Source organism: Gasterosteus aculeatus, chromosome 18, assembly GCF_964276395.1.
Source record: "Gasterosteus aculeatus chromosome 18, fGasAcu3.hap1.1, whole genome shotgun sequence".
NCBI classification, from domain to species: Eukaryota; Metazoa; Chordata; class Actinopteri; order Perciformes; family Gasterosteidae; genus Gasterosteus; species Gasterosteus aculeatus.
The window spans coordinates 768116-785091 of NC_135706.1; the positions used below are offsets into that span (position 1 = coordinate 768116).

Below are 16976 nucleotides of genomic sequence, written 5' to 3' on the forward strand. Positions count from 1 at the left end.
TTGATTAATAACACAAAGCCACTGTGTGACTGTGTCCTCTGTGCCTCCAGGTGCACAGTGAAGAAGAACACTCTGTATCTCCCGTCAGGGAGAAAAGGAGCGGTGAGTCCCATTAAAGAATACGATTGAATAGGATTTCTATATTGGGAAATATGCTGATTTGCTTTATAAGTCAAAGTCAGATGTGAAGATTTGTCCCAACATATGAAGACACAGCCATGAGATTGGATCGCTTTTAACATTTATCATTTTTAAGTTGACAGCTGACCTGAAGGGTCTTTTTGTTGCTGTTGTGACGACATTTCAAGGAATTCACGTTGATCAGTTTAACAAAGAAAAAGTCCAGGAGGAAACAATCCTTCATTACCGCATCGTGGTTTCTGTCTTTATAAGTTAACTTGGCATGTAAACTAGCCGACGGGCGGCACTGTCGCCTCGCAGCAGGAAGGTCCCAGGTCACTTCTGCGTGCAGTTTGCATGTTTGCGTGGTTTCTCTCCGTCTGTCTCCCACAGTCCAAAGTAATGCAGGTTGGGTTCATTGGTCAATCAAGTTACACGCATGTGAATAAGACCGACTGAAGGCCAGTTTAGGGTGTAACCCGTCCCAACGGCAGCTGGGATTGACCCCAGCACCCACCCTCTATGGATAAGCTGTATAGAAATGGAATGGAATGAATTAGTCAGTTTTGCTAAACTGGGCAAATTGTTTCTAGGCTGTAACACTACAATGTACTGGCATGAAAGTGTTGTCAATCTTCTCACTGACAACAAGAAAACCAACACGACTGAATACCTTGTTCATCATGGATGCATGGCCGCCAACATTCTCTCATGTAAATACTTGCAGTACCAACGAACCAATCGGATTACCTTATTGATGTCGTTGTGACGGCCCCTGATCTACAAACATTCCAGCTGCTTCAGTCCCTGGCGAATACCAGTTTCCCCATAGTACTTGATAACAGCACAGAGATCTCTGAGATTATTGTCACAACAGGTGAGTAGCTTGAGCCTCAGGCTTCGGCCTTCTATGAAACATTCAAAGACAAACATCCTACCAAGCTTAATAGTATACACACTAAATCTGCTCAAACAGTGTGCTCCCCAAGAGAAGCTGGCTTCCAGTGCAGATGTGAGGAAAACTTTGCTTGGCCGTACAGCAGTTGTGTCAAGTATGGAGCCTGTGGTGAAATATCCGGAGGTATCTGTAAATGCATCGACCGCATTCCGGACGATGGCCAGTCCTGCCAGCTGATGTCAGGTAATCAAGTCGTGAACCATAATAGAGGCTGTCCTTGACTAAGAATGTGCATACAGTAGTCAAATTTGATTGGTCCAGTTGTTGCCAATCACTCATTTATCCTCCCTCTAGTTAATCTTTACGTATGGATAAAACTAATGCCAATTCAATTTGAGTTCCACTTTAGAAGAATGTCACCCCCATGTACTGCACAATGCGTGCTTGTAGAATTTTAGCCCAATTGATATTTGTCCCTGAAATGAACAATGAGACCGTAAATGTGCTGTTCCTACAGCGCTGCTAACTCCGGTTGAGTACACAGTGGACGTGGAGCTGAACGTTTCAGACATTCAGATAGTGGACCAGCTGAGGATCCTCCTGCAGCACGGCCCTGAACTCCTGAGCTTGGGTCCCATTGTCAACGTCACTCACATTAACATCACCACAGGTGAGAATGGAGCTTCATCTGATACACCGATCGAGACTTTTGTCATTTGTGTGTGGTAACGTGTGTTGTGTACCATTCAAACAGGGTGTTTGATTCCGTTTGAGATGGATTTCTCTGATAGATATTTTATTTATTAGTTATTGTTAATATTATTTGAAGCTAATTAGCATATTTCAGGAGCAGGACCACGCCTCTACCACCCCCCATCCGGCATTCCTATAAATACAGCCCAACCCGCTCTTCCTGTTCATACGAACACCTTACCTACTTTACGTCATCTAACCTGCGGCACCGAGATGCCATCGCACCTTCCCCTTCAGACGATAACAACATTCTCTCCAGGAAAGACCAGCACGAACCACTTCCAGTTGAAGTTTCCAGTATTCCACGAGATCCTAACATTGCCTCCGTGATCCAAATGCCGCTTTTCCCCAGAAGCAACCGAGTAGAGTAAGCCAGCCTCCCCCGACTATTCCAGGCTTACGACACGTAAAGTTAACCGGAAGCTCCATCACCACGCTACGGCCGACCCCCCCAAAATCCAGCCTTCATCAATCTCCGGACCGGAGCGTTGTAACCCCGCAAAGAAGCAGTAATGGAAAAAGGATTCCCTTTCAATAGATCAGACACAAGAGTTAAACTCTTAAATCATTTAACGTCACGCAAAAAAACGCGTCAAAACGTGTTAAGTTAAAGATACAAATCACCCAGCAGTAGCAGTTCATGGCACCGGATTGCCCCCCGTCTTGCAGATGCAACCTTGTAGTGTTTCGCGTGGCTTAATAATGAAATCCCCCCAGATGTTTGGCCCGCTCACGCTCTTTTTCACCATGATTGTTCAAAAAACATTATTCTTCCTCGCCTTGGTTGCAGTTAAACATGGAGGCAACACTGCCCCCAGCACTTCCCATAGTGCATTGCAACACCAAATGGAAATCACCACTACCACCCACGCCGTTTGGAGCTACCAGCAACAGGACGCCAGCTCACAGCTACAATCCTCAACCTCCCCAGCTAGTTTAGCCGGTGCACGGCACCGGGATGCCAGCATACTCACCACATTCTTCCAGCCCCCCCACTGCCAGGCGTTTCCATTGGGATAGACCTTCATGCCTTCCAGTTACACCATTCGTAGCCACCCATGCTAGTTGGAGCCACTAGCACCGAGATGCCGGCCCACAGCGATAATCCTCAGCATTTACACAATAATGTAGCAGAAAAGAGAAACCTTCCCAGTTGCCAGAGCTCAGAGCTACCAACACCGGGACACCAACTCACAGCTAACGTTAATCTTCAGCAACAACATGTAAAAATGTAACACAACAAGATAACCTAACAAGGCAACTCGAGAATGTTACTCAACAAGAAAAGACACAAGGTAACGTAGCATAGCAACTTAGCACAAACAACGCAGAACGTAATGCAAACCACAACCTAACACTGTCAAGAACGTAAAGCAACAAGGCACCGGGATGCCCGTCCACCCTCATCCCATCCAAATCATGGGCCTGGTCCTCACAAGTCCATCATCGCTGCATCTGTCTGGATCTTAAAAGACCTTCAAGTCGCTCAATCACACCTCACGTAATGGCAGTCTTTTGGAGGTTCGCCGTGCCACAGGGCGCACGACGGATCCCCCGGCGTAGTTCCCCACAACCCATCCAACCAACCAGACAAAATCATTCAATTACATGTTCACTCATGACAAACGCCTTCAGTGGATGGCGTGGTCCTTTCTAGTTAAAGTGCCATCCAGGAACGCCCTTGGCTCTCCTTTGTAGTAATGCAGTAACAAATGTTACTGAAATGTTTATTTTAAGTTTACTTTGATTATTAAACCTAGTGAAGTACTTTGGTAGCATATTTTATATTATTATCTTTTTGTTTTGAATTACGTAGGTTGAACCTGAAAGTGTGTTTTCCACATATTGAGACTGCAGATTAGCAGGAAAGTTATCGCATTGCATTGATACTGCATTATAGAGTTTATTAAACCTCTTTTCTGGAAAAAGAGTCTTATCTCCTTTTTGGAGGGGTTTGGACACAAATATTTAATAAACAACACATATGTCCTCATTTTGTTTTGAAATAGTCAACAACAAAAACAAAACAATGGAACCATCAAGGCCTGCGCACAAACACACATATCAAAGTTACACAATGTCAAATCCGCAGTCCCCAGAGACCAAACAGAGTAGACGACCTCTGAATGATAAATGCAAAAGGTTCCCATGTTCCTCGTAGTTCTCAACAAAATGAAATGTCTGATGCATACAGTTTAACACTTTTACTTACCTTTCTCTTGTTTCCTTTAGTGTGTTTCCTAAATGGTACAAACTTCCAGTGCAGGTGTGAGCAACAGTATGTTTGGTCATATGACAACTGTCTCACATACGGAGCCTGTGACGACATCATTGGAGGGACATGTGGTTGCATCAACAGTCTTCCTACCAACGGGCAGTACTGCCAGCCACAGACAGGTGATTCTTTTACATATCAGCTGAATCTTGATGTTTTGGGTCGAGTCTTTTTACGCAAAGATTATGGACATAAACAAATGGGACAATACATCTTTATGTATTGTAATAGAATAATCTTTTTGTGCCGGCTAGCTATAATCCTAGGCCTCATATCATTTCAGCAATTGCTCTTTGCTGATTGTATATATTGGCTCAATGTTAAGACTGGACATCTGGAGAAATCTTGACAAAAAGATGAATGTGTTTATTCTTGAGCATCAAAACAGCTGATGCAAACAGACTGAAGACACAGAAGTCCTAATAATCACAGCACGGATCAGAAATAATGGAACGTAATGCTTTTCTGTGTCTCTACAGCCCCTCCAGTTGTCTATGATTACCTGGTTTCTATTGAGCTGAACACCACAGATGTTGGTGTCAGAGACCTACTGAGGAGCATCAGTTACCCGATCAGCATTACCGACACCATTCTAGTCTCTGACTTAAATATTTCTACAGGTGAGAATAATGCCTTTTGAAGTGTAATGTGTTAACATGGCATATATAACCCTTCATCCAACTGGTGATGTACTTAAATATGTTACACATTGAATTCAAGGTATAATCTTTTACTCAACATATATGATGGTTTCCAGTTTGCTATCCGAGCAGCGCTGGTTACCAGTGCAGATGTGAGGACCAGTATCGTTGGTCATGTGACCAGTGCTTCAAATACGGATCCTGTGACAACATCACCGACGACACGTGTGGATGCATCAGTGGCATTCCCCCTGATGGACAACACTGCCAGTCTGCTGATCAGCACAGTAAGTCACTGCCAGCTCTGTGTCTCAATGCAGAAACCCTTTTTTAACTTTTTGTTAAAATGTTAATAAGAATAGTACTTTCAATAAAACACATAGACGGGCCGGTGCTGAAGAATAATGTCCACATTCCAACTTCTCTCACATCAAAACTGTTCCCTCAGTAAGTACCATTCTAGTTGCTTGCCGCTGCTGCTAAAATCCACCTGATACAGAGTGAATGAATGAATGAGGAAATGAAAGCTTGGTTACCGCTACTACTCGTACTACTACAGTAGATCAATGACTTGGTCAATTCAAAAGTAGCTTCAATACTTCCTCATTTAGCCCCTTTAGCATAGGGAGTACTGGACCATCCTTTACGAAAGGAAAGGAGATCATTACGTCCCACAATTCCTTGCGGCAGCAATATTTAAGTAGTGACGGATCATTTGGCTGTTAACGAGAACTAACAATCATGACCGACCACCACGCCTGCATGTCTGATGGCCTTGTAGAAGAGATGCACGCTGGCTAGAGCAGATCTGGGAAGGTGAATTTGACCTCTACTTGACCCTGTAATGTTTTTCACAGAGGAAAAGTAGTCAGTAGGGTTGCCACCTTTAGTACAGAAAAATAAGGGATGCTACAGCCGACGGGAGAAGGGACGCTACCTCCACCATTCTTTCAAATCGACACTCAAGAGTCCCGCCCTCCTCTGACTCTGATTGGTTTATTTCAGGTTCATGGCCAATCAAACCAATGATGGCAGTATGACCCAATACAGGGCCGAATAGGATGCTGCAGTGACGACAGCTCGAAAAATACGAAACAAACCCCGTCCTGTTCGATTCAAAACGGGACGCGTTATTTTATTACGGGACGATTCCGTATTTTAAGGGACGGTTGGCAACTAGGAACAGACGTTAGGAGTTTTTATTTTGACTATTCGAATCCAGCCGATATGTGTCCCTTGTCTCCTTGTCAGTTCGTTAGTCAATATTGGGGACTCGTTTTGGATAGTTTTGCTGGCCTTCCGCCTTTGCCGGATCTTGGTCCCTGTTTGCCCCAAGCCAGCTTGTGGTCTTCGTTAGTTATGGTTTCTGCGTTTGAGTCCTCCTTTCTCCTGTTCCTGGATTTATCTTGGCAATTTATGCAAGGACAACTGGTAATAGGCTCCTGGTTAGAATACACTGTAAAGACTATGGATCGCATTTGTGGTTTCCCCAGAAAGAGCTGTATATTCTTGCTGGGGAGAGGCCTTCCTAGCCCTGGACAAGTGGAAGACAATGAATAGAAAACTAAATAACTAACTAAATAAAAGCAAAAACTGCAACAAATTATGATCAAACTTATATTTCATCTAAATGGCTGGTTTTTAAATGTATTAAATATCCTAAAATGTGATGAAATTGTCAGCAATTTTAATGCACACGCTTTTCCGGAATATGAATTGGGTGGCAAAAATAAAGATGTGTGCCTTTTTCAAGTGTAATATCAAAATGTTGTGATGTTGTACCTTCAAACTATCTGTGCAACTTTTAAATACAGTAGTAACCTTGGACATGTCAGTATGTATTTGTATCGATTCAGCACAATCTTCTGGCTCTCTTCCTGCTTACAGACTTCAGAGTGTGTCCCAATACAACAACAACTCCAAAACTAACAAGTAAGACTGTTTAAGATAGTATTTAACTCAATATATAAAAGCATTTACAAATAGGACATGTCTTAGAATTTCTTTTCAGATTCATTAACTGTTATTATAGATAATTTGGTGAATTTTACAATTGAAAAACTGAAAAAATGTGTGTGTTTTCTACTTTTCTGACAGTTTTCATACTGTTTTATACTTTAAAAGTTTTCATATTATTATAAAATATTATAGTATATTATATTAATATAGTTCCTACACCTTCAACTTTTGTTACCAGTAGGTATTCAGAAATAACCAATAGGATAACTGCTTCCTGGTTGACATTTACTGAAATACTTCTACAATATTCTTAATATTTAATCTTATGAATCATCCTTCAGATTCAACAACAGTCGTCAACACAACACATACAACAAATACAACGAGTAAGTGTCTGAAAAGTAATAGTTTTAGCAAAGAAATAACAAATCCAGCTTGAGTAAATGTAATTATATGTAAAAAGACAGTGTTTTACCATGTTTTGTTTTGCACATTCAACTATGACAGTTCCTACACCTTCAACTTTTGTTACCAGTAGGTATTTAGAAATAACCAATAGGATAACTGCTTCCTGGTTGACATTTACTGAAATACTTCTACAATATTCTTAATATTTAATCTTATGAATCATCCTTCAGATTCAACAACAGTCGTCAACACAACACCTACAACAAATACAACGAGTAAGTGTCTAAAAAATAATAGTTTTAGCAAAGAAATAACAAATCCAGCTCGAGTAAATGTAATTATATGTAAAAAGACAGTGTTTTACCATGTTTTGTTTTGCACATTCAACAACAACAGTTCCTACGCCTTCAAGTATTGTTATCAGTAGGTATTTAGAAATAACAGCTTCCTGGTTGAGATTTACTGAAATACTTGATGTAATATTTTGTTTATTTTTGAGATTGCAGTTATATATTTAATCTTATAAATTATCTTTTAGATTCAACAACAGTCGTCAACACAACACCTACAACAAATACAATGAGTAAGTGTCTGAAAAATAATAGTTTTAGCAAAGAAATAACAAATCCAGCTTGAGTAAATGTAATTATATGTAAAAAGTCAGTGTTTTACCATGTTTTGTTTTGCACATTCAAATATGACAGTTCCTACACCTTCAACTTTTGTTATCAGTAGGTATTTAGAAATAACCCATTGAATAACCGCTTCCTGGTTGACATTTACTGAAATACTTGATGTAATATTTTGGTTACTTTTGAGGTTGCAGTTATATATTTAATCTTATAAATTATCTTTTAGATTCAACAACAGTCGTCAACACAACACCTACAACAAATACAATGAGTAAGTGTCTGAAAAATAATAGTTTTAGCAAAGAAATAAGAAATCCAGCTTGAGTAAATGTAATTATATGTAAAAAGACAGTGTTTTAACATGTTTTGTTTTGCACATTCAAATACGACAGTTCCTACACCTTCAACTTTTGTTACCAGAAGGTATTTAGAAATAACCAATAGGATAACTGCTTCCTGGTTGACATTTACTGAAATACTTCTACAATATTCTTAATATTTGATCTTATGAATCATCCTTCAGATTCAACAACAGTCGTCAACACAACACCTACAACAAATACAACGAGTAAGTGTCTGAAAAATAATAGTTTTAGCAAAGAAATAACAAATCCAGCTCGAGTAAATGTAATTATATGTAAAAAGACAGTGTTTTACCATGTTTTGTTCTGCCCATTCAACTACGACAGTTCCTACACCTTCAACTTTTGTTACCAGTAGGTATTTAGAAATAACAGCTTCCTGGTTGACATTTACTGAAATACTTGATGTAATATTTTGTTTACTTTTGAAGTTGCAGTTATATATTTAATCGTATAAATTATCTTTCAGATTCAACAACAGCCGTCGACACAACACCTACAACAAATACAACAAGTAAGTGTCTGAAAAATAATAGTTTTAGCAAAGAAATAACAAATCCAGCTTGAGTAAATGTAATTATATGTAAAAAGACAGTGTTTTACCATGTTTTGTTTTGCACATTCAACTACGACAGTTCCTACACCTTCAACTTTTGTTAGCAGTAGGTATTTAGAAATAACCAATAGGATAACTGCTTCCTGGTTGACATTTACTGAAATACTTCTACAATATTCTTAATATTTAATCTTATGAATCATCCTTCAGATTCAACAACAGTCGTCAACACAACACCTACAACAAATACAACGAGTAAGTGTCTGAAAAGTAATAGTTTTAGCAAAGAAATAACAAATCTAGCTTGAGTAAATGTAATTATATGTAAAAAGACAGTGTTTTACCATGTTTTGTTTTGCACATTCAACTACGACAGTTCCTACACCTTCAACTTTTGTTACCAGTAGGTATTTAGAAATAACCAATAGGATAACTGCTTCCTGGTTGACATTTACTGAAATACTTCTACAATATTCTTAATATTTAATCTTATGAATCATCCTTCAGATTCAACAACAGTCGTCAACACAACACCTACAACAAATACAACGAGTAAGTGTCTGAAAAATAATAGTTTTAGCAAAGAAATAACAAATCCAGCTCGAGTAAATGTAATTATATGTAAAAAGACAGTGTTTTACCATGTTTTTTTCTGCCCATTCAACTACGACAGTTCCTACACCTTCAACTTTTGTTACCAGTAGGTATTTAGAAATAACAGCTTCCTGTTTGAGATTCACTGAAATACTTGATGTAATATTTTGTTTATTTTTAAGATTGCAGTTATATATTTAATCTTATAAATTATCTTTCAGATTCAACAATAGTCGTCGACACAACACCTACAACAAATACAACGAGTAAGTGTCTGAAAAATAATAGTTTTAGCAAAGAAATAACAAATCCAGCTTGAGTAAATGTAATTATATGTAAAAAGACAGTGTTTTTGTCAGGGTTGGGGTTGGAAGGCAGGACTCAAACGCAGAGTTGTCAGGAAACACAAAAGACTTTAATAATTACTAGATCCAAAAACACAGGAACCGGGAGGAAAAACAGCAGGCAACATGTGTGACGAAAGACAAGGACATGCGTGGCTAAAGACAATGACGCGACAAGTGACACAGGAGACACATGGCTTAAATACACAAGGGAGGTGCAGGTGATTGGACACAGGTGGAAACTATTAGACGATCACAGGGGATGACGGGACAAGGCAGGAAGTGAAGTTACCCGGGGACACGAGTGGCAGAAAACTACAAAATACAACAGAAAGTGAAACCACACCGTGACAGTTTTACCATGTTTTGTTTTGCACATTCAACTACGACAGTTCCTACACCTTCAACTTTTGTTACCAGTAGGTATTTAGAAATAACCAATAGGATAACTGCTTCCTGGTTGACATTTACTGAAATACTTCTACAATATTCTTAATATTTGATCTTATGAATCATCCTTCAGATTCAACAACAGTCGTCAACACAACACCTACAACAAATACAACGAGTAAGTGTCTGAAAAACAATAGTTTTAGCAAAGAAATAACAAATCCAGCTCGAGTAAATGTAATTATATGTAAAAAGACAGTGTTTTACCATGTTTACCATGTTTTGTTTTGCACATTCAACTAAGACAGTTCCTACACCTTTAACTTTTGTTACCAGTAGGTATTTAGAAATAACCAATAGGATAACTGCTTCCTGGTGGACATTTACTGAAATACTTCTACAATATTCTTAATATTTAATCTTATGAATCATCCTTCAGATTCAACAACAGTCGTCAACACAACACCTACAACAAATACAACGAGTAAGTGTCTGAAAAATAATAGTTTTAGCAAAGAAATAACAAATCCAGCTCGAGTAAATGTAATTATATGTAAAAAGACAGTGTTTTACCATGTTTTGTTCTGCCCATTCAACTACGACAGTTCCTACACCTTCAACTTTTGTTACCAGTAGGTATTTAGAAATAACAGCTTCCTGGTTGAGATTCACTGAAATACTTGATGTAATATTTTGTTTACTTTTGAGGTTGCAGTTATATATTTAATCGTATGAATTATCTTTCAGATTCAACAATAGTCGTCGACACAACACCTACAACAAATACAACAAGTAAGTGTCTGAAAAATAATAGTTTTAGCAAAGAAATAACAAATCCAGCTCGAGTAAATGTAATTATATGTAAAAAGACAGTGTTTTACCATGTTTTGTTTTGCACATTCAACAACAACAGTTCCTACGCCTTCAAGTATTGTTATCAGTAGGTATTTAGAAATAACAGCTTCCTGGTTGAGATTTACTGAAATTCTTGATGTAATATTTTGTTTATTTTTGAGATTGCAGTTATATATTTAATCTTATAAATTATCTTTTAGATTCAACAACAGTCGTCAACACAACACCTACAACAAATACAATGAGTAAGTGTCTGAAAAATAATAGTTTTAGCAAAGAAATAACAAATCCAGCTTGAGTAAATGTAATTATATGTAAAAAGTCAGTGTTTTACCATGTTTTGTTTTGCACATTCAAATATGACAGTTCCTACACCTTCAACTTTTGTTATCAGTAGGTATTTAGAAATAACCCATTGAATAACCGCTTCCTGGTTGACATTTACTGAAATACTTGATGTAATATTTTGGTTACTTTTGAGGTTGCAGTTATATATTTAATCTTATAAATTATCTTTTAGATTCAACAACAGTCGTCAACACAACACCTACAACAAATACAATGAGTAAGTGTCTGAAAAATAATAGTTTTAGCAAAGAAATAAGAAATCCAGCTTGAGTAAATGTAATTATATGTAAAAAGACAGTGTTTTAACATGTTTTGTTTTGCACATTCAAATACGACAGTTCCTACACCTTCAACTTTTGTTACCAGAAGGTATTTAGAAATAACCAATAGGATAACTGCTTCCTGGTTGACATTTACTGAAATACTTCTACAATATTCTTAATATTTGATCTTATGAATCATCCTTCAGATTCAACAACAGTCGTCAACACAACACCTACAACAAATACAACGAGTAAGTGTCTGAAAAATAATAGTTTTAGCAAAGAAATAACAAATCCAGCTCGAGTAAATGAAATTATATGTAAAAAGACAGTGTTTTACCATGTTTTGTTCTGCCCATTCAACTACGACAGTTCCTACACCTTCAACTTTTGTTACCAGTAGGTATTTAGAAATAACAGCTTCCTGGTTGACATTTACTGAAATACTTGATGTAATATTTTGTTTACTTTTGAAGTTGCAGTTATATATTTAATCGTATAAATTATCTTTCAGATTCAACAACAGCCGTCGACACAACACCTACAACAAATACAACAAGTAAGTGTCTGAAAAATAATAGTTTTAGCAAAGAAATAACAAATCCAGCTTGAGTAAATGTAATTATATGTAAAAAGACAGTGTTTTACCATGTTTTGTTTTGCAAATTCAACTACGACAGTTCCTACACCTTCAACTTTTGTTAGCAGTAGGTATTTAGAAATAACCAATAGGATAACTGCTTCCTGGTTGACATTTACTGAAATACTTCTACAATATTCTTAATATTTAATCTTATGAATCATCCTTCAGATTCAACAACAGTCGTCGACACAACACCTACAACAAATACAACGAGTAAGTGTCTGAAAAGTAATAGTTTTAGCAAAGAAATAACAAATCTAGCTTGAGTAAATGTAATTATATGTAAAAAGACAGTGTTTTACCATGTTTTGTTTTGCACATTCAACTACGACAGTTCCTACACCTTCAACTTTTGTTACCAGTAGGTATTTAGAAATAACCAATAGGATAACTGCTTCCTGGTTGACATTTACTGAAATACTTCTACAATATTCTTAATATTTAATCTTATGAATCATCCTTCAGATTCAACAACAGTCGTCAACACAACACCTACAACAAATACAACGAGTAAGTGTCTGAAAAATAATAGTTTTAGCAAAGAAATAACAAATCCAGCTCGAGTAAATGTAATTATATGTAAAAAGACAGTGTTTTACCATGTTTTTTTCTGCCCATTCAACTACGACAGTTCCTACACCTTCAACTTTTGTTACCAGTAGGTATTTAGAAATAACAGCTTCCTGTTTGAGATTCACTGAAATACTTGATGTAATATTTTGTTTATTTTTAAGATTGCAGTTATATATTTAATCTTATAAATTATCTTTCAGATTCAACAATAGTCGTCGACACAACACCTACAACAAATACAACGAGTAAGTGTCTGAAAAATAATAGTTTTAGCAAAGAAATAACAAATCCAGCTTGAGTAAATGTAATTATATGTAAAAAGACAGTGTTTTTGTCAGGGTTGGGGTTGGAAGGCAGGACTCAAACGCAGAGTTGTCAGGAAACACAAAAGACTTTAATAATTACTAGATCCAAAAACACAGGAACCGGGAGGAAAAACAGCAGGCAACATGTGTGACGAAAGACAAGGACATGCGTGGCTAAAGACAATGACGCGACAAGTGACACAGGAGACACATGGCTTAAATACACAAGGGAGGTGCAGGTGATTGGACACAGGTGGAAACTATTAGACGATCACAGGGGATGACGGGACAAGGCAGGAAGTGAAGTTACCCGGGGACACGAGTGGCAGAAAACTACAAAATACAACAGGAAGTGAAACCACACCGTGACAGTTTTACCATGTTTTGTTTTGCACATTCAACTACGACAGTTCCTACACCTTCAACTTTTGTTACCAGTAGGTATTTAGAAATAACCAATAGGATAACTGCTTCCTGGTTGACATTTACTGAAATACTTCTACAATATTCTTAATATTTGATCTTATGAATCATCCTTCAGATTCAACAACAGTCGTCAACACAACACCTACAACAAATACAACGAGTAAGTGTCTGAAAAACAATAGTTTTAGCAAAGAAATAACAAATCCAGCTCGAGTAAATGTAATTATATGTAAAAAGACAGTGTTTTACCATGTTTACCATGTTTTGTTTTGCACATTCAACTAAGACAGTTCCTACACCTTTAACTTTTGTTACCAGTAGGTATTTAGAAATAACCAATAGGATAACTGCTTCCTGGTTGACATTTACTGAAATACTTCTACAATATTCCTAATATTTAATCTTATGAATCATCCTTCAGATTCAACAACAGTCGTCAACACAACACCTACAACAAATACAACGAGTAAGTGTCTGAAAAATAATAGTTTTAGCAAAGAAATAACAAATCCAGCTCGAGTAAATGTAATTATATGTAAAAAGACAGTGTTTTACCATGTTTTGTTCTGCCCATTCAACTACGACAGTTCCTACACCTTCAACTTTTGTTACCAGTAGGTATTTAGAAATAACAGCTTCCTGGTTGAGATTCACTGAAATACTTGATGTAATATTTTGTTTATTTTTAAGATTGCAGTTATATATTTAATCATATAAATTATCTTTCAGATTCAACAATAGTCGTCGACACAACACCTACAACAAATACAACGAGTAAGTGTCTGAAAAATAATAGTTTTAGCAAAGAAATAAGAAATCCAGCTTGAGTAAATGTAATTATATGTAAAAAGACAGTGTTTTACCATGTTTTGTTTTGCACATTCAACTACGACAGTTCCTACACCTTCAACTTTTGTTACCAGTAGGTATTTAGAAATAACCAATAGGATAACTGCTTCCTGGTTGACATTTACTGAAATACTTCTACAATATTCTTAATATTTGATCTTATGAATCATCCTTCAGATTCAACAACAGTCGTCAACATAACACCTACAACAAATACAACGAGTAAGTGTCTGAAAAACTATAGTTTTAGCAAAGAAATAACAAATCCAGCTCGAGTAAATGTAATTATATGTAAAAAGACAGTGTTTTACCATGTTTACCATGTTTTGTTTTGCACATTCAACTACGACAGTTCCTACACCTTCAACTTTTGTTACCAGTAGGTATTTAGAAATAACCAATAGGATAACTGCTTCCTTGTTGACATTTACTGAAATACTTCTACAGTATTCTTAATATTTAATCTTATGAATCATCCTTCAGATTCAACAACAGTCGTCAACACAACACCTACAACAAATACAACGAGTAAGTGTCTGAAAAATAATAGTTTTAGCAAAGAAATAACAAATCCAGCTCGAGTAAATGTAATTATATGTAAAAAGACAGTGTTTTACCATGTTTTGTTCTGCCCATTCAACTACGACAGTTCCTACACCTTCAACTTTTGTTACCAGTAGGTATTTAGAAATAACAGCTTCCTGGTTGAGATTCACTGAAATACTTGATGTAATATTTTGTTTACTTTTGAGGTTGCAGTTATATATTTAATCGTATGAATTATCTTTCAGATTCAACAATAGTCGTCGACACAACACCTACAACAAATACAACAAGTAAGTGTCTGAAAAATAATAGTTTTAGCAAAGAAATAACAAATCCAGCTTGAGTAAATGTAATTATATGTAAAAAGACAGTGTTTTACCATGTTTACCATGTTTTGTTTTGCACATTCAACTACGACAGTTCCTACACCTTCAACTTTTGTTACCAGTAGGTATTTAGAAATAACCAATAGGATAACTGCTTCCTTGTTGACATTTACTGAAATACTTCTACAGTATTCTTAATATTTAATCTTATGAATCATCCTTCAGATTCAACAACAGTCGTCAACACAACACCTACAACAAATACAACGAGTAAGTGTCTGAAAAATAATAGTTTTAGCAAAGAAATAACAAATCCAGCTCGAGTAAATGTAATTATATGTAAAAAGACAGTGTTTTACCATGTTTTGTTCTGCCCATTCAACTACGACAGTTCCTACACCTTCAACTTTTGTTACCAGTAGGTATTTAGAAATAACAGCTTCCTGGTTGAGATTCACTGAAATACTTGATGTAATATTTTGTTTACTTTTGAGGTTGCAGTTATATATTTAATCGTATAAATTATCTTTCAGATTCAACAATAGTCGTCGACACAACACCTACAACAAATACAACAAGTAAGTGTCTGAAAAATAATAGTTTTAGCAAAGAAATAACAAATCCAGCTTGAGTAAATGTAATTATATGTAAAAAGACAGTGTTTTACCATGTTTTGTTTTGCACATTCAACTACGACAGTTCCTACACCTTCAACTTTTGTTACCAGTAGGTATTTAGAAATAACCAATAGGATAACTGCTTCCTAGTTGACATTTACTGAAATACTTCTACAATATTCTTAATATTTAATCTTATGAATCATCCTTCAGATTCAACAACAGTCGTCAACACAACACCTACAACAAATACAACGAGTAAGTGTCTGAAAAATAATAGTTTTAGCAAAGAAATAACAAATCCAGCTCGAGTAAATGTAATTATATGTAAAAAGACAGTGTTTTATCATGTTTTGTTCTGCCCATTCAACTACGTCAGTTCCTACACCTTCAACTTTTGTTACCAGTAGGTATTTAGAAATAACAGCTTCCTGGTTGAGATTCACTGAAATACTTGATGTAATATTTTGTTTACTTTTGAGGTTGCAGTTATATATTTAATCGTATAAATTATCTTTCAGATTCAACAATAGTCGTCGACACAACACCTACAACAAATACAACAAGTAAGTGTCTGAAAAATAATAGTTTTAGCAAAGAAATAAAAAATCCAGCTTGAGTAAATGTAATTATATGTAAAAAGACAGTGTTTTACCATGTTTTGTTTTGCACATTCAACTACGACAGTTCCTACACCTTCAACTTTTGTTACCAGTAGGTATTTAGAAATAACAGCTTCCTGGTTGAGATTCACTGAAATACTTGATGTAATATTTTGTTTACTTTTGAGGTTGCAGTTATATATTTAATCGTATGAATTATCTTTCAGATTCAACAATAGTCGTCGACACAACACCTACAACAAATACAACAAGTAAGTGTCTGAAAAATAATAGTTTTAGCAAAGAAATAACAAATCCAGCTTGAGTAAATGTAATTATATGTAAAAAGACAGTGTTTTACCATGTTTTGTTTTGCACATTCAACTACGACAGTTCCTACACCTTCAACTTTTGTTACCAGTAGGTATTTAGAAATAACCAATAGGATAACTGCTTCCTAGTTGACATTTACTGAAATACTTCTACAATATTCTTAATATTTAATCTTATGAATCATCCTTCAGATTCAACAACAGTCGTCAACACAACACCTACAACAAATACAACGAGTAAGTGTCTGAAAAATAATAGTTTTAGCAAAGAAATAACAATTCCAGCTCGAGTAAATGTAATTATATGTAAAAAGACAGTGTTTTATCATGTTTTGTTCTGCCCATTCAACTACGTCAGT

The 16976-nt window shown here is 36.2% G+C and overlaps 1 protein-coding gene across 2 annotated transcripts in view; it reads left to right on the plus strand.

The window, feature by feature from the left end:
* Nucleotides 1–16976, plus strand: part of LOC120808316 (adhesion G protein-coupled receptor F5) — a 73957-nt gene that overhangs the window by 46904 nt on the left and 10077 nt on the right. Inside the window, exons 4-11 of one of the 2 annotated variants that reach the window (XM_078093895.1) lie at nucleotides 51–102; nucleotides 848–997; nucleotides 1097–1261; nucleotides 1536–1688; nucleotides 4004–4168; nucleotides 4526–4666; nucleotides 4804–4974; nucleotides 6575–6619. In XM_078093895.1, the coding sequence (XP_077950021.1) occupies nucleotides 51–102; nucleotides 848–997; nucleotides 1097–1261; nucleotides 1536–1688; nucleotides 4004–4168; nucleotides 4526–4666; nucleotides 4804–4974; nucleotides 6575–6619 (1042 nt within the window). The remainder of the gene's footprint in view (nucleotides 1–50; nucleotides 103–847; nucleotides 998–1096; nucleotides 1262–1535; nucleotides 1689–4003; nucleotides 4169–4525; nucleotides 4667–4803; nucleotides 4975–6574; nucleotides 6620–16976) is intronic. The other variant, XM_078093893.1, reaches the window with a different exon arrangement.